Source organism: Oncorhynchus masou, chromosome 30 (assembly GCF_036934945.1).
Source record: "Oncorhynchus masou masou isolate Uvic2021 chromosome 30, UVic_Omas_1.1, whole genome shotgun sequence".
Taxonomy (NCBI): Eukaryota; Metazoa; Chordata; class Actinopteri; order Salmoniformes; family Salmonidae; genus Oncorhynchus; species Oncorhynchus masou.
The window spans coordinates 68,400,607-68,415,878 of NC_088241.1; the positions used below are offsets into that span (position 1 = coordinate 68,400,607).

General features: G+C 46.2%; 1 protein-coding gene across 2 annotated transcripts in view; it reads left to right on the forward strand.

Moving 5' to 3' along the window:
• plod2 (procollagen-lysine, 2-oxoglutarate 5-dioxygenase 2) overlaps positions 1–15,272 on the forward strand; it is a 128,338-nt gene that overhangs the window by 76,904 nt on the left and 36,162 nt on the right. For both annotated transcript variants that reach the window (XM_064949681.1, XM_064949682.1), the window contains exon 8: positions 122–223. In XM_064949681.1, coding sequence (XP_064805753.1) covers positions 122–223 — 102 coding nt within the window. The remainder of the gene's footprint in view (positions 1–121; positions 224–15,272) is intronic.

Here is a 15,272-nt window from a genome sequence, read left to right on the forward strand (position 1 = left end):
TGGAATATACTGTTATCGTGATACTATATGAAACGTTGCTGCAACAAGGACAAATCAACATGACATGACAACGGGGTTTGTTGAGGATTCATGATCCCATCTATTCCTTATTTTTTTCCAGATGTATTTGAACTATCTAGGAAACTACATCCCCAACGCCTGGAACTACGAGGGAGGCTGTGGCGTCTGTGACCACAACATGGTGGATTTGTCTCAGCTCAAAGTGAGTGAACCACACAAATGCACATTCCTTCTCTCCTTCTACTCCTCCTCTTCCCTCCTCCTCCTCTCCTCTTCTTCTTCATTCTCCTTCCCTCCTCCTCTTTTTCCTTCTCCTCCTACTCCTCTTCCCTTCCCTCCTTTCCTCCTCCTCTTCCTCCTCTTTCTCTTCCCTCTCCTTCTCCTCCTCCTCTCCTCCTCTTTCTCTTCCCTCTCCTCCTCTCCTCCTCCTCTTCCTCCTCTCCTCTTCTTCCTTCTCCTCCTGCTCCTCCTCTTCCCTTTCCTCCCCTCCTTTCCTCCTCTCCTCCTCCTCTTCCTCCTCCTTCTCTTCCCTCTCCTCCTCCTCTCCTCCTCTTCCTCCTCTTCCTCCTCCTCCTCCTCCTCCTCCTTCTCTTCCTCCTCCTTCTCTTCCTCCTCTCCTCCTCCTCCTCTTCCTCCTCTCCTCCTCTCATTCTTCTCTCCTACAAATATCATTGTAAATACAACCCATATTTATGTTAATTTATTTTCCCTATTTGCATATCATTACAACACTATGTTGTATTCATAATATGACATTTGAAATGTCTTTATTCTTTAGGAACTTCTGTGAGTATAATGTTTACTGTAAATGTTGGTTTATTTTAATTTAAATTTAATTTAATTATCTATTTCACTTGCTTTAACAATGTTAACATGTTTCCCATGCCATTAAAGCCCTTAAATTGAATTTAATTGATATAAAGAGAGAGAGAGCTAGAGAGAGAGTGATGGAGATGTAGAGAGAAACACAGAGAGAGACATATAGAGACCTAGAGTGAAAGAGAGAGAGAGATTGAGTGGTGAGATAAGACAGATATCACATGCTTCTCTATCTCTCTGTCTCTCTCTCTGCCTCTCTCTCTCTCTGCCTCTCTCTCTCTCTCTCTGCCTCTCTCTCTCTCTCTGCCTCTCTCTCTCTCTCTGCCTCTCTCTCTCCCTCTGCCTCTCTCTCTCTCTGCCTCTCTCTCTCTGCCTCTCTCTCTCTCTCTGCCTCTCTCTCTCTGCCTCTCTCTCTCTATCAATTCAATTCAAGGGGCTTTATTGTTATGGGAAACATGTGTTAACATTGCCAAAGCAAGTGAGGTAGATAACATACAAAATATATAATATAATACAATAAAATATAAAGTTAATATATAAAGTGAAGTAAACAATAAAAATGAACAGTAAACATTACACATACAGAAGTTTCAAGACAATAACGACATTACAAATGTCATATGATATATATATATATGTACAGTGTTGTAACAATGTACAAATGGTTAAAGTACACAAGGGAAAATAAATAAGCATAAATATGGGTTGTATTTACAATGGTGCGTGTTCTTCACTGGTTGCCCTTTTCTTGTGGCAACAGGTCACAAATCATTCTGCTGTGATGGAACACTGTGGAATTTCACCCAGTAGATATGGGAGTTTTTCAAAATTGGATTTGTTTTTGAATTCTTTGTGGATCTGTGTAATCTGAGGGAAATATGTCTCTCTAATATGGTCATACATTGGGCAGGAGGTTAGGAAGTGCAGCTCAGTTTCCACCTCATTTTGTGGGCAGTGAGCACATAGCCTGTCTTCTCTTGAGAGCCATGTCTGCCTACGGCGGCCTTTCTCAATAGCAAGGCTATGCTCACTGAGTCTGTACATAGTCAAAGCTTTCCTTAAGTTTGGGTCAGTCACAGTGGTCAGGTATTCTGCCGCTGTGTACTCTCTGTTTAGGGACAAATAGCATTCTAGTTTGCTCAGTTTTTTGGTTAATTCTTTCCAATGTGTCAAGTAATTATCTTTTTGTTTTCTCATGATTTGGTTGGGTCTAATTGTGCTGTTGTCCTGGGGCTCTGTGGGGTGTGTTTGTGTTTGTGAACAGAGCCCCAGGACCAGCTTGCTTAGGGGACTCTTCTCCAGGTTCATCTCTCTGTATTTCTGTCTCTGATTTTTTGAAATCAACAAAGCATGAGAAGACTTTGCCTTTGTTTTGGTTTGTTTGGTTGTCAATTAGGGTGTGCAGGGTGAATACATGGTCTGTTGTACGGTAATTTGTTAAAAAGCCCATTTGACATTTGCTCAGTACATTGTTTTCATTGAGGAAGTGTACAAGTCTGCTGTTAATGATAATGCAGAGAACTTTCCCAAGGTTACTGTTGACTCATATTCCACGATAGTTATTGGGGTCAAATTTGTCTCCAATTTTGGGGTGATCAGTCCTTGGTTCCAAATATTGGGGAAGATGCCAGAGCTAAGGATGATGTTAAAGAGTTTCAGTAGCTAGGAAAAACTAGCTACTAGCTACGGTGGCTAGGAAAAACTCCCTAGAAAAGGCAGGAACCTAGGAAGAAACCTAGAGAGGAACCAGGCTATGAGGGGTGGCCAGTCCTCTTCTGGCTGTGCCGGGTGGAGATTATAACAGAACATGACCAAGATGTTCAAATGTTCATAGATGACCAGCAGGCATGGCCATTAAGGCCAGATCATTCTTCAAGATGTTCAATAGGGTCAAATAATAATCACAGTGGTGTAGAGGGTGCAACAGGTCAACACCTCAGGAGTAATTGCCAGTTGGCTTTTCTTAGCCGAGCATTCAGAGGTCGAGACAGCAGGTGTGGTAGAGAGGGAGAGGGAGGGTCGAGACAGCAGGTGTGGTAGAGAGGGAGAGGGAGGGTCGAAAACAGCAGGTCTGGGGCAGGTCGGACAGTCCATAGTCGCAGGCAGAACAGTTGAAACTGGAGCAGCAGTACAACCAGGTGGTCTTTGGACGGCCAGGACAGGAAGAGAGAGAGAGAGAGATCCTCAGCTCCGTCATCTAGCATTTTCTACAGCTTGTGTACCAGTCTTCCTTCTGTCCCTCTCTTCCCCACCTATCTGGGCTCGAACCAGGGACCTTTTGCACACATTGACGACAGTAACCCTCGAAGCATCGTTACCTATCGCTCCACAAAAGCCGCGACCATTGCAGAGCAAGAGGGGAACAACTACTTCAAGGTCTCAGAGCGAGTGACGTCACTAATTGAAACGCTATTAGCGCGCACCACCACTAGCTAGCTAGCCATTTCACATTGGTTACACTTGAGCTCCTGTTGCTCTTTATATTTATTTATATATATTATATTTATATAAGCTCCTGCACCCAATTAGAAACAGTACCAGCAATCCAAAATGAGTACCGGAACCTATTTCAGTCCAAGTCGAGCACTGATAAGGAGTAATCAGGTGGGACTATTTTAGGATGCTTCCACTGGATCAGAGCGTGTTTCCCTTTTCACGCTGAGTGGTTATCGAAAAGGGAGAGAGCTGGAAAGATTTCTCAAATACATTGAGGAACTATGGTAAATTTTCCATGGATTTTAAAAACAGACTATGTTTGCTTGCTGTTTTGAGGTGAAGGAAAACATAACTTCGAGAAGCTCAACAGGTCATTAGTGGTGGTGCGTTAAGCCAATCAGAAATACCGTCAGATCCCCAAATGGGCACATTCATATGCCCTACATTTGCGTGCAGTGAGAAAGGTTCCGGGTGGGTAACCACGGTAACTTAGCCTGGTGGATACAACTCCTGCTGAGCAGGACCATTAAATAGAGGGCTGGTTTGACAGTGACACCCCTTTAAGTGAAGCTCAATGAAAACCCAAAAACCATGTCCTGCACCACAGCAGCTCTCTGCTTCCTCTGTCTAGAGTGGCTCTGAGACACTCTTTTAACAGGGACACAGGGCACACCAACGGTCATTGTTGGGCTGGGAGGGTTACACACAGACACACAGACAGATATATATATGTTTTTACACCTTTATTTAACCAGGTAGGCTAGTTGAGAACAAGTTCTCATTTGCAACTGCGACCTGGCCAAGATAAAGCATAGCAGTGTGAACAGACAACACAGAGTTACACATGGAGTAAACAATTAACAAGTCAATAACACAGTAGAAAAAAAGAGAGTCTATATACATAGTGCGATTTTTGCAATTTGTTCCAGTCACAGGCAGCAGAGAACTGGAACACACTGTGATACACACAGACACACAGACAGAGATACACACAGACACAAAGACAGAGATACACACACAGAGACAGATACACACAGACACACAGACAGATACACACAGACACACAGACAGAGACGACAGAGACAACCGACAGAGACACAGACAGACATTCTATTCTGTAATATCTCTCCCTCTTTCTCCCTCTCTCTATCGCTGTCTCTCTCTCAGGGCCTGAGTCTCAGAACTACCTGACTGTTCTCTCCTGATGTAAAGCACTGCTTCTTGTTATCCTATTTGCGCAAATAGCCTACAACTGTGCATGTCCCGAGCTCACTGGCGCAGGAAACTGAGGGCCCAGAATATTTTATACAATGTTGCAGGTTCACTAGTGGGCCAGTTAATATTTGATACAAGGTTTCCAGTTCCTTGCAGACAGGCCATGTGTGGCCAATGTGATTAATATTTATTTTTATTTTTATTTTTATTTTTATTTTCATCGGGATAGTTTATACCTGCAGGCTGCAATGTTTTTATTTGTTGGCTTTAAGTTGTCTATTTTTACATTGTTGCCAATGGCAAAATAAGTTACTTTTAGATTTGTATAATTTTCATTTAGATTTGGATAGAATTTAGATTTTATTTAACCTTTATTTAACTAGGCAAGTCAGTTAAACAACAAATTCTTATTTATCATGACAGCCCTACCCCCTCGGCCAAACCAGGACGACGCTGGGCCAATTGTGCACCCCCCTATGGGACTCCCAATCACGACTGGTTGTGATACAGCCCGGAATTGAACCAGGGTCTGTAGTGATTCCTCTAGCACTGAGATGCAGTGCATTTTAAAAAAGGGGCATCATATGAATTTAGTTCCTCCTCTCCTGCAGTGCCACTTGGGAACACCAATATATATGAAGACGTTATTATAAATTAAATGAAACCGTTTCATGAAAATGTACGTATGAAAACCATAACTAGCAGATCGAATGAAATTGTAAGATAAATTGGCATGAGAAAGGTTTCTGACTCAAGTATAGTCTATTACCTGCACATCTTGTCATGATGTGTGTTTTGTCATATATATTGTAATGACCTGACTAGATCATAAAGGAACAATTGTCCAGACAGAGGCTTGAGTTTGCGAATTGACGGTTTATTAAACCAACTTTACACAGGCTACTGTTTGGGCCGTAGCACACGCCAAAAAGATAACAGATAACCCATAAGCCAATCGTGACCTTCTCTTGGGCAGCCCAGACGTAAGAGAGAGAGAATAAAGGCTGAACCTGGTCTTAACTTCCAATGCTCACCCCCCTGCCCAACCCCCCCTCCACGCCACTCCGCCAACCACCAGGATGCCCGGCATCAGAACATTCCAGGCATTCCCGTGATTGGCAGATAGCAGGTTGACTGACATGTCGGACCCCGCGAACACCGGGTACTGGTCAGTACAACACAACCACATCCTAGCCTAAGACATAACACACAGCTGTCTGTGCGGGTCGCTACAATATATATTTTTTAAATCCCAGCCCCCGTCCCCATAGGAGGCCTTCTGCTAGGACGTCATTGTAAATAAGAATTTGTTCTTACTGTAACTGACTTGCATAGTTAACTAAAGGTTAAATATTAAAATGTACATTTAAAAAAATGACTGGCAACTTCAGGAGAGTAATGGCAGAATCTGTGAAAGCCAGCAAGAGCGGGAAGAGAATGGTTGAGTTAGGTTATCTAGATCTCTGGCGCCCTCTCGAGGAATTTGTCTTATTTCATCAAACTATAAGCATAAAGCATCAGACAAGATCAATGCATATAGGTGATTTTATTAAAACACATAGCTTGTCTATATATGGAAAAATACACATCCCACAATTTTGAAAGAACAGATGACTTTAGGTCAACAAATATTTTTTTAACTGTCAGGGACAGCCCTAGTCTTTATAGACTTATCAGTGACAGGAGAAAGAACTGTCTGTCCCTATAGACATATCAGAGACAGGAGTAACTGTCTCTATAGACATATCAGTGACAGGAGTAACTGTCTCTATAGACATATCAGTGACAGGAGTAACTGTCTCTATAGACATATCAGAGACAGGAGTAACTGTCTCTATAGACATATCAGTGACAGGAGTAACTGTCTCTATAGACATATCAGAGACAGGAGTAACTGTCTCTATAGACATATCAGTGACAGGAGTAACTGTCTCTATAGACATATCAGAGACAGGAGTAACTGTCTCTATAGACATATCAGTGACAGGAGTAACTGTCTCTATAGACTTATCAGTGACAGGAGTAACTGTCTCTATAGACATATCAGTGACTGGAGTAACTGTCTCTATAGACATATCAGAGACAGGAGTAACTGTCTCTATAGACATATCAGTGACAGGAGTAACTGTCTCTATAGACATATCAGAGACAGGAGTAACTGTCTCTATAGACATATCAGTGACTGGAGTAACTGTCTCTATAGACATATCAGTGACAGGAGTAACTGTCTCTATAGACATATCAGTGACAGGAGTAACTGTCTCTATAGACATATCAGTGACTGGAGTAACTGTCTCTATAGACATATCAGTGACTGGAGTAACTGTCTCTATAGACATATCGGTGACAGGAGTAACTGTCTCTATAGACATATCAGTGACAGGAGTAACTGTCTCTATAGACATATCAGTGACAGGAGTAACTGTCTCTATAGACATATCAGTGACAGGAGTAACTGTCTCTATAGACATATCAGTGACAGGAGTAACTGTCTCTATAGACATATCAGTGACAGGAGTAACTGTCTCTATAGACATATCAGTGACAGGAGTAACTGTCTCTATAGACATATCGGTGACAGGAGTAACTGTCTCTATAGACATATCAGTGACAGGAGTAACTGTCTCTATAGACATATCAGTGACAGGAGTAACTGACTCTATAGACATATCGGTGACAGGAGTAACTGTCTCTATAGACATATCAGTGACAGGAGTAACTGTCTCTATAGACATATCAGTGACAGGAGTAACTGTCTCTATAGACATATCAGTGACTGGAGTAACTGTCTCTATAGACATATCAGTGACAGGAGTAACTGTCTCTATAGACATATCAGTGACAGGAGTAACTGTCTCTATAGACATATCAGTGACAGGAGTAAGAACTGTCTCTAACAGTAACTGTCTACTTCTCTGTCTGTCTGTCTGTCTGTCTGTCTGTCTGTCTGTCTGTCTGTCTGTCTGTCTGTCTGTCTGTCTGTCTGTCTGTCTGTCTGTCTGCCTGTCTGTCTGTCTGACTGTCTGTCCGTCTCTCCTCCCCTCTTTCGCTCCATGTTTCACTTCATTCAGGGATATAAACATAGACATGGGGAAGGGTTAGAAGCTTGGATGGTAAACAGAATACATCATCATGCACATGTGGATCTGAACAGCCCACAAGCTGCTGTCTCCAGAGAGTCTCTATTCCTCTGCAGAGACTTTACTGTGTGACTATGAATGGATGTGTTCACTCTGTCTATGTAACTGTGTCTGGAACTATCTCAATACAAACCAACCCAGCTGTATGAAAGAAATCTTTGGTAGAATCTCTAGAAAACGTCTTCAATGAACCATCTGCTACCATACTACCATTGAATATGATGAATGGACAAATCCTCAGAAATCCTGCCTCTCATCTGCTTGATAATGCGCAGGGTATTGGAAGCTTAGGGTAAGTGGCAATATTTCACTCTGCTGTGCTATTCAGAGATATATTTACTGGACCATACTGTAGATTGGATGGTTCAGAGATATATTTACTGGACCATACTGTAGGTTGGATGGTTCAGAGGTATATTTACTAGACCATACTGTAGGTTGGATGGTTCAGAGGTATATTTACTGGACCATACTGTAGGTTGGATGGTTCAGAGGTATATTTACTGGACCATACTGTGGGTTGGATGGTTCAGAGGTATATTTACTGGACCATACTGTAGGTTGGATGGTTCAGAGGTATATTTACTGGACCATACTGTAGGTTGGATGGTTCAGAGGTATATTTTCTGGACCATACTGTAGGTTGGATGGTTCAGTGATATATTTACTGGACCATACTGTAGGTTGGATGGTTCAGAGGTATATTTACTGGACCATACTGTAGGTTGGATGGTTCAGTGATATATTTACTGGACCATACTGTAGGTTGGATGGTTCAGAGGTATATTTACTGGACCATACTGTAGGTTGGATGGTCAGAGGTATATTTACTGGACCATACTGTAGGTTGGATGGTTCAGGGGTATATTTACTGGACCATACTGTAGGTTGGATGGTTCAGAGTTATATTTACTGGACCATACTGTAGGTTGATGGTTCAGAGGTATATTTACTGGACCATACTGTAGGTTGGATGGTTCAGAGAAAGACTTACTGGACTCTGGGACCTGTGTGGAGGTCAGAGGGTTCCAATTTCCCAACAGTTTCAACAGAGCGGTTCAAGAACATTTTCCCCGCTGTGTCCTGTGAGTGAGTGATAGAGCTGGAGAGAGAGATGCCCTGGCCGTGTCTGAGGGATAGAGGGTAAGCTCAGGTCACTGCGTGCCCTGTCCCAGCCAGGCCTCCTTGCTATGTTTACTGCGGTTTTGGGACAGGGCCTAGGTCCTAGCAGCACAAAGACACGTTGTTGTTACTGACTCTCTAACCTTTGAAGGCTTGTCTCTGTAGGCGGGGCTCTTGTCCTGCCTTCTCCGAGACTCTGCAGCATCCTTCCCTCTCTTTTTTGCCTTTCTTTTCTTCATTTCTTTCTGTCCTCCCTATCCGTAACAATTTAAGGTGCCCTCAGGCTTGGTCACTGGGTGCCACTTCCATCCTTGGAAGTTCTAGAACTCATTCGTCGTCACAGAACTCGCAAATTAGATATTTTTTCATCCCTGTCCGGCTGGCCCAGTCCTGGTCTTTAGCCTGGTCAAGAGGAGTGAGGCCCTGTAGAGCTGTGTGGGCTGGAGGATCAGAGAGTCATGGGGAAACAACTCTCTCCTCTGTCTACTGTCTCTTCTTGGAGGGAACAGCTCTCAACCTCTTCTTGGAGGAACCAGCTCTCAACCTCTACTGGGATGAACCAGCTCTCAACCTCTACTGGGAGGAACCAGCTCTCAACCTCTTCTGTGAGGAACCAGCTCTCAACCTCTACTGGGAGGAACCAGCTCTCAACCTCTTCAGAGAGGGACCAGCTCTCAACCTCTTCTTGGAGGAATCAGCTCTCAACCTCTTCAGAGAGGGACCAGCTCTCAACCTCTTCTTGGAGGGACCAGCTCTCAACCTCTACTGGGAGGGACCAGCTCTCAACCTCTTCTGGGAGGGACCAGCTCTCAACCTCTTCTTGGAGGGACCAGCTCTCAACCTCTTCAGAGAGGGACCAGCTCTCAACCTCTTCTTGGAGGGACCAGCTCTCAACCTCTACTGGGAGGGACCAGCTCTCAACCTCTTCTGGGAGGGACCAGCTCTCAACCTCTTCTGGGAGGGACCAGCTCTCAACCTCTTCAGAGAGGGACCAGCTCTCAACCTCTTCAGAGAGGGACCAGCTCTCAACCTCTTCTTGGAGGAATCAGCTCTCAACCTCTACTGGGAGGGACCAGCTCTCAACCTCTTCTGGGAGGAACCAGCTCTCAACCTCTTCAGAGAGGGACCAGCTCTCAACCTCTTCTTGGAGGGACCAGCTCTCAACCTCTACTGGGAGGGACCAGCTCTCAACCTCTTCTGGGAGGAACCAGCTCTCAACCTCTTCAGAGAGGGACCAGCTCTCAACCTCTTCTTGGAGGGACCAGCTCTCAACCTCTACTGGGAGGGACCAGCTCTCAACCTCTTCTGGGAGGAACCAGCTCTCAACCTCTTCAGAGAGGGACCAGCTCTCAACCTCTTCTTGGAGGGACCAGCTCTCTACCTCTTCAGAGAGGGACCAGCTCTCAACCTCTTCTGGGAGGAACCAGCTCTCAACCTCTTCAGAGAGGGACCAGCTCTCAACCTCTTCTGGGAGGGACCAGCTCTCAACCTCTTCTTGGAGGGACCAGCTCTCAACCTCTACTGGGAAGGACCAGCTCTCAACCTCTTCTTGGAGGGACCAGCTCTCAACCTCTACTGGGAGGGACCAGCTCTCAACTTCTTCAGAGAGGGACCAGCTCTCAACCTCTTCTGGGAGGGACCAGCTCTCAACCTCTTCTGTGAGGGACCAGCTCTCAACCTCTTCTGTGAGGGACCAGCTCTCAACCTCTTCAGAGAGGGACCAGCTCTCAACCTCTACTGGGAGGGACCAGCTCTCAACCTCTTCTGTGAGGGACCAGCTCTCAACCTCTTCTGTGAGGGACCAGCTCTCAACCTCTTCTGTGAGGGACCAGCTCTCAACCTCTTCAGAGAGGAACCAGCTCTCAACCTCTACTGGGAGGGACCAGCTCTCAACCTCTTCTGTGAGGGACCAGCTCTCAACCTCTTCTGTGAGGGACCAGCTCTCAACCTCTTCTGTGAGGGACCAGCTCTCAACCTCTTCTGTGAGGGACCAGCTCTCAACCTCTTCAGAGAGGGACCAGCTCTCAACCTCTTCTGGGAGGAACCAGCTCTCAACCTCTGCTGAGTGGGACCAGCTCTCAACCTCTTTTGGGAGGGGCCAGCTCTCAACCTCTACTGGGAGGGACCAGCTCTCAACCTCTACTGGGAGGGACCAGCTCTCAACATCTACTGGGAGGGACCAGCTCTCAACCTCTGCTGAGTGGGACCAGCTCTCAACCTCTTCTGGGAGGGACCAGCTCTCAACCTCTTCTGGGAGGGGCCAGCTCTCAACCTCTGCTGAGTGGGACCAGCTCTCAACCTCTTCTGGGAGGGACTAGCTCTCAACCTCTGCTGAGAGGGACCAGCATGCTTACTTACAAGCCCTTAACCAACAGTGCAGTTCAAGAAGAGTTGAGAAAATATTTACCAAATAAACTACAGTATAACATTATAAAAAGTAACCCAATAAAATAACAATAACGAGGCTCTATACAGGGGGTACCGTTTCAGAGTCAATGTGGAGGCTATATACAGGGGGTACTGGTACAGAGTCAATGTGGAGGCTATATACAGGTGGTACCGGTACGGAGTCAATGTTGGGTCTATATACAGGGGGTACCGGTACAGAGTCAATGTGGAGGCTATATACAGGGGTACCGGGACAGAGTCAATGTGGAGGCTATATACAGGGGGTACCAGTACAGAGTCAATGTGGAGGCTATATACAGGGGGTACCGGTGCGGAGTCAATGTGGAGGCTATATACAGGGGGTACCGGTACAGAGTCAATGTGGAGGCTATATACAGGGAGTACCGGTACAGAGTCAATGTGGAGGCTATATACAAGGTGTTACGGTACAGAGTCAATGTGGAGGCTATATACAGGGGGTACCAGTACAGAGTCAATGTGGAGGCTATATACAGGGGGTACCGGTACAGAGTCAATGTGGAGGCTATATACAGGGGGTACCAGTACAGAGTCAATGTGGAGGCTATATACAGGGGGTACCGGTACAGAGTCAATGTGGAGGCTATATACAAGGTGTTACGGTACAGAGTCAATGTGGAGGCTATATACAAGGGGTACCGGTACAGAGTCAATGTGGAGGCTATATACAAGGTGTTACGGTACAGTGTCAATGTGGAGGCTATATACAGGGGGTACCGGTACAGAGTCAATGTGGAGGCTATATACAGGGGGTACCGGTACAGAGTCAATGTGGAGGCTATATACAGGGGGTACCAGTACAGAGTCAATGTGGAGGCTATATACAGGGGGTACCAGTACTGAGTCAATGTGGAGGCTATATACAGGGTGTTACGGTACAGAGTCAATGTGGAGGCTATATACAGGGGGTACCAGTACAGAGTCAATGTGGAGACTATATACAGGGTGTTACGGTACAGAGTCAATGTGGAGGCTATATACAGAGTGTTACGGTACATAGTCAATGTGGAGGCTATATACAGGGGGTACCGGTACAGAGTCAATGTGGAGGCTATATACAGGGTGTTACGGTACAGAGTCAATGTGGAGGCTATATACAGGGTATTACGGTACAGAGTCAATGTGGAGGCTATATACAGGGTATTACGGTACAGAGTCAATGTGGAGGCTATATACAGAGTGTTACGGTACAGAGTCAATGTGGAGGCTATATACAGGGGGTACCGGTACAGAGTCAATGTGGAGGCTATATACAGGGGATACCGGTACAGAGTCAATGTGGAGGCTATATACAGGGTGTTACGGTACAGAGTCAATGTGGAGGCTATATACAGGAGGTACCGATACTGAGTCACTGTGCGGGGGTACCGGTTAGTTGAGGTAATTTGCACATTTAGGTAGGTGTGAAGTGACTATGCATAGATAATAAACAGTGAGTAGCAGCAATTTACAAAACAAATGAAGGGGACAAATGTAAAGAGTCCGGTGGCCTTTGATTAAGCTGTTAAGGAGCCTTTTGGTCCTAGACTTGCTGCTCCTGTCCCGCTTGCCGTGCGGAAAACAGTCTACGACGTGTGTGACTGGAGTCTCCTACAATTTTATGGGCTTTCCTCTGACACCGCCTATTATATAGGTCCTGGATTGCAGGAAGCTTGGCCCCAGTGATGTACTGGGCAGTACGCACTACCCTCTGTAGTGCCTTTCAGTCGGAGGCCGAGCAGCTGCCGTACCAGGCAGTGATGCATCCAGTCAGGATGCTCTTGATGGTGCAGCTGTAGAACTATTTGAGGATCTGGGGACCCATGCCCAATCTTTTCAGGGTCTTCAGGGAGGGTCCCACTCAAACACGATTTCATTGAGTCTGAACACACATAATTGCTCTTCTCTGTTGTTGTTGTAAATTATAGTTTGATTGTACATGTTGCAGGTGTTGTTGACCTTTAGAGTGCATGTCATTTTCCGTTTATGATTAATGAAGTAAAAAGTGTTAGTAAAAGTGAGAAATTATGTTAGTGAATAAAATGCCTAATTGGATGAGTTATTGAAAACAGCGGTAACACTTTATGTGGATATGATCTACTACAGTGGTCACCAACCTTTTCTGAGTCGAGATCACTTCCGCAGTCAAAAAGCAAGCTGAGATCTACTGCTCAGATGTCTGTCTTTACATTAACCTCAGACAAACAGTAGGAATGAGGTTTGGGCAGTAGGCCTAATATATATCACAGCATATTGGCTATGTGATTGGCCTGCCAATAATGTTCATTAGACCAGATTATATTTCAAAACTCGAGCTTTGATAACAAAATTGCACCTGAAGGTCAACGAGGTCAAATCACGAGGTCAGTGATCTTCAGGTCGAAAGGTCGGAGGTCTAGAAAGCTGCCCGAGTTTCCGACTTGGAATTCCGAGTTGGACGACCGACCGTTCAAAACGATGTTTCTCAACCGCCTCTCACGGTCCCTGCTCTCTCTGTCCTTTCCTCCGGTGAGACTGATCAGAGAGAGAGGGGACACGGTCTTCCACCTGCTCTCTCCTTCCTTTCCTCCGGTGAGACTGATCAGAGAGAGAGGGGACACGGTCTTCCACCTGCTCCCTCCTTCCTTTCCTCCGGTGAGACTGATCAGAGAGAGAGGGGACACGGTCTTCCACCTGCTCTCTCCTTCCTTTCCTCCGGTGAGACTGATCAGAGAGAGAGGGGACACGGTCTTCCACCTGCTCCCTCCTTCCTTTCCTCCGGTGAGACTGATCAGAGAGAGAGGGGACACGGTCTTCCACCTGCTCTCTCCTTCCTTTCCTCCGGTGAGACTGATCAGAGAGAGAGGGGACACGGTCTTCCACCTGCTCCCTCCTTCCTTTCCTCCGGTGAGACTGATCAGAGAGAGAGGGGACACGGTCTTCCACCTGCTCTCTCCTTCCTTTCCTCCGGTGAGACTGATCAGAGAGAGAGGGGACACGGTCTTCCACCTGCTCCCTCCTTCCTTTCCTCCGGTGAGACTGATCAGAGAGAGAGGGGACACGGTCTTCCACCTGCTCTCTCCGTCCTTTCCTCCGGTGAGACTGATCAGAGAGAGAGGGGACACGGTCTTCCACCTGCTCTCTCCTTCCTTTCCTCCGGTGAGACTGATTAGAGAGAGAGGGGACACGGTCTTCCACCTGCTCTCTCCTTCCTTTCCTCCGGTGAGACTGATCAGAGAGAGAGGGGACACGGTCTTCCACCTGCTCCGGTGAGACTGATTAGAGAGAGAGGGGACACGGTCTTCCACCTGCTCTCTCCTTCCTTTCCTCCGGTGAGACTGATCAGAGAGAGAGGGGACACGGTCTTCCACCTGCTCCCTCCTTCCTTTCCTCCGGTGAGACTGATCAGAGAGAGAGGGGACACGGTCTTCCACCTGCTCTCTCCTTCCTTTCCTCCGGTGAGACTGATCAGAGAGAGAGGGGACACGGTCTTCCACCTGCTCCCTCCTTCCTTTCCTCCGGTGAGACTGATCAGAGAGAGAGGGGACACGGTCTTCCACCTGACGGCGAAACTCGAGTCGCACCACATCTGCCTCAGGCACAAATTCTTGTTGTTCCTATGACCAGAGAAAAATGCAAGGCTGTCGATACCTGGCTACTGACTCACTGCAGCTGCAGCCCGAGTGGAAGTACGGAGAAGAGCGTTTTGTAATAGTGTTGAATAAAAACAGTGAGAGCTGAATATAAACTAAAACATTAACTCATATAACCAGCAGCTCTTTGCTGGATTCGTTGACAGTTATTACATCTTACGTAGGCTAGTAGCCTATTAAACTTGGCTGTGTTCAGGGTCATGGAAGCTCTGCAGCCACGGGGATTTGAGCTATCCGATTGGAAGCTCTGTAGCCACGGTGATTTGAGCTATCCGATTGGAAGCTCTGTAGCCACGGTGATTTGAGCTATCCGATTGGAAGCTCTGTAGCCACGGTGATTTGAGCTATCAGATTGGAAGCTCTGTAGCCACGCTGATTTGAGCTATCCGATGTAGCCACGGGGATTTGAGCTATCCGATTGGACGCTCTGTAGCCACGGTGATTTGAGCTATCCGATTGGACGCTCTGTAGCCACGGTGAT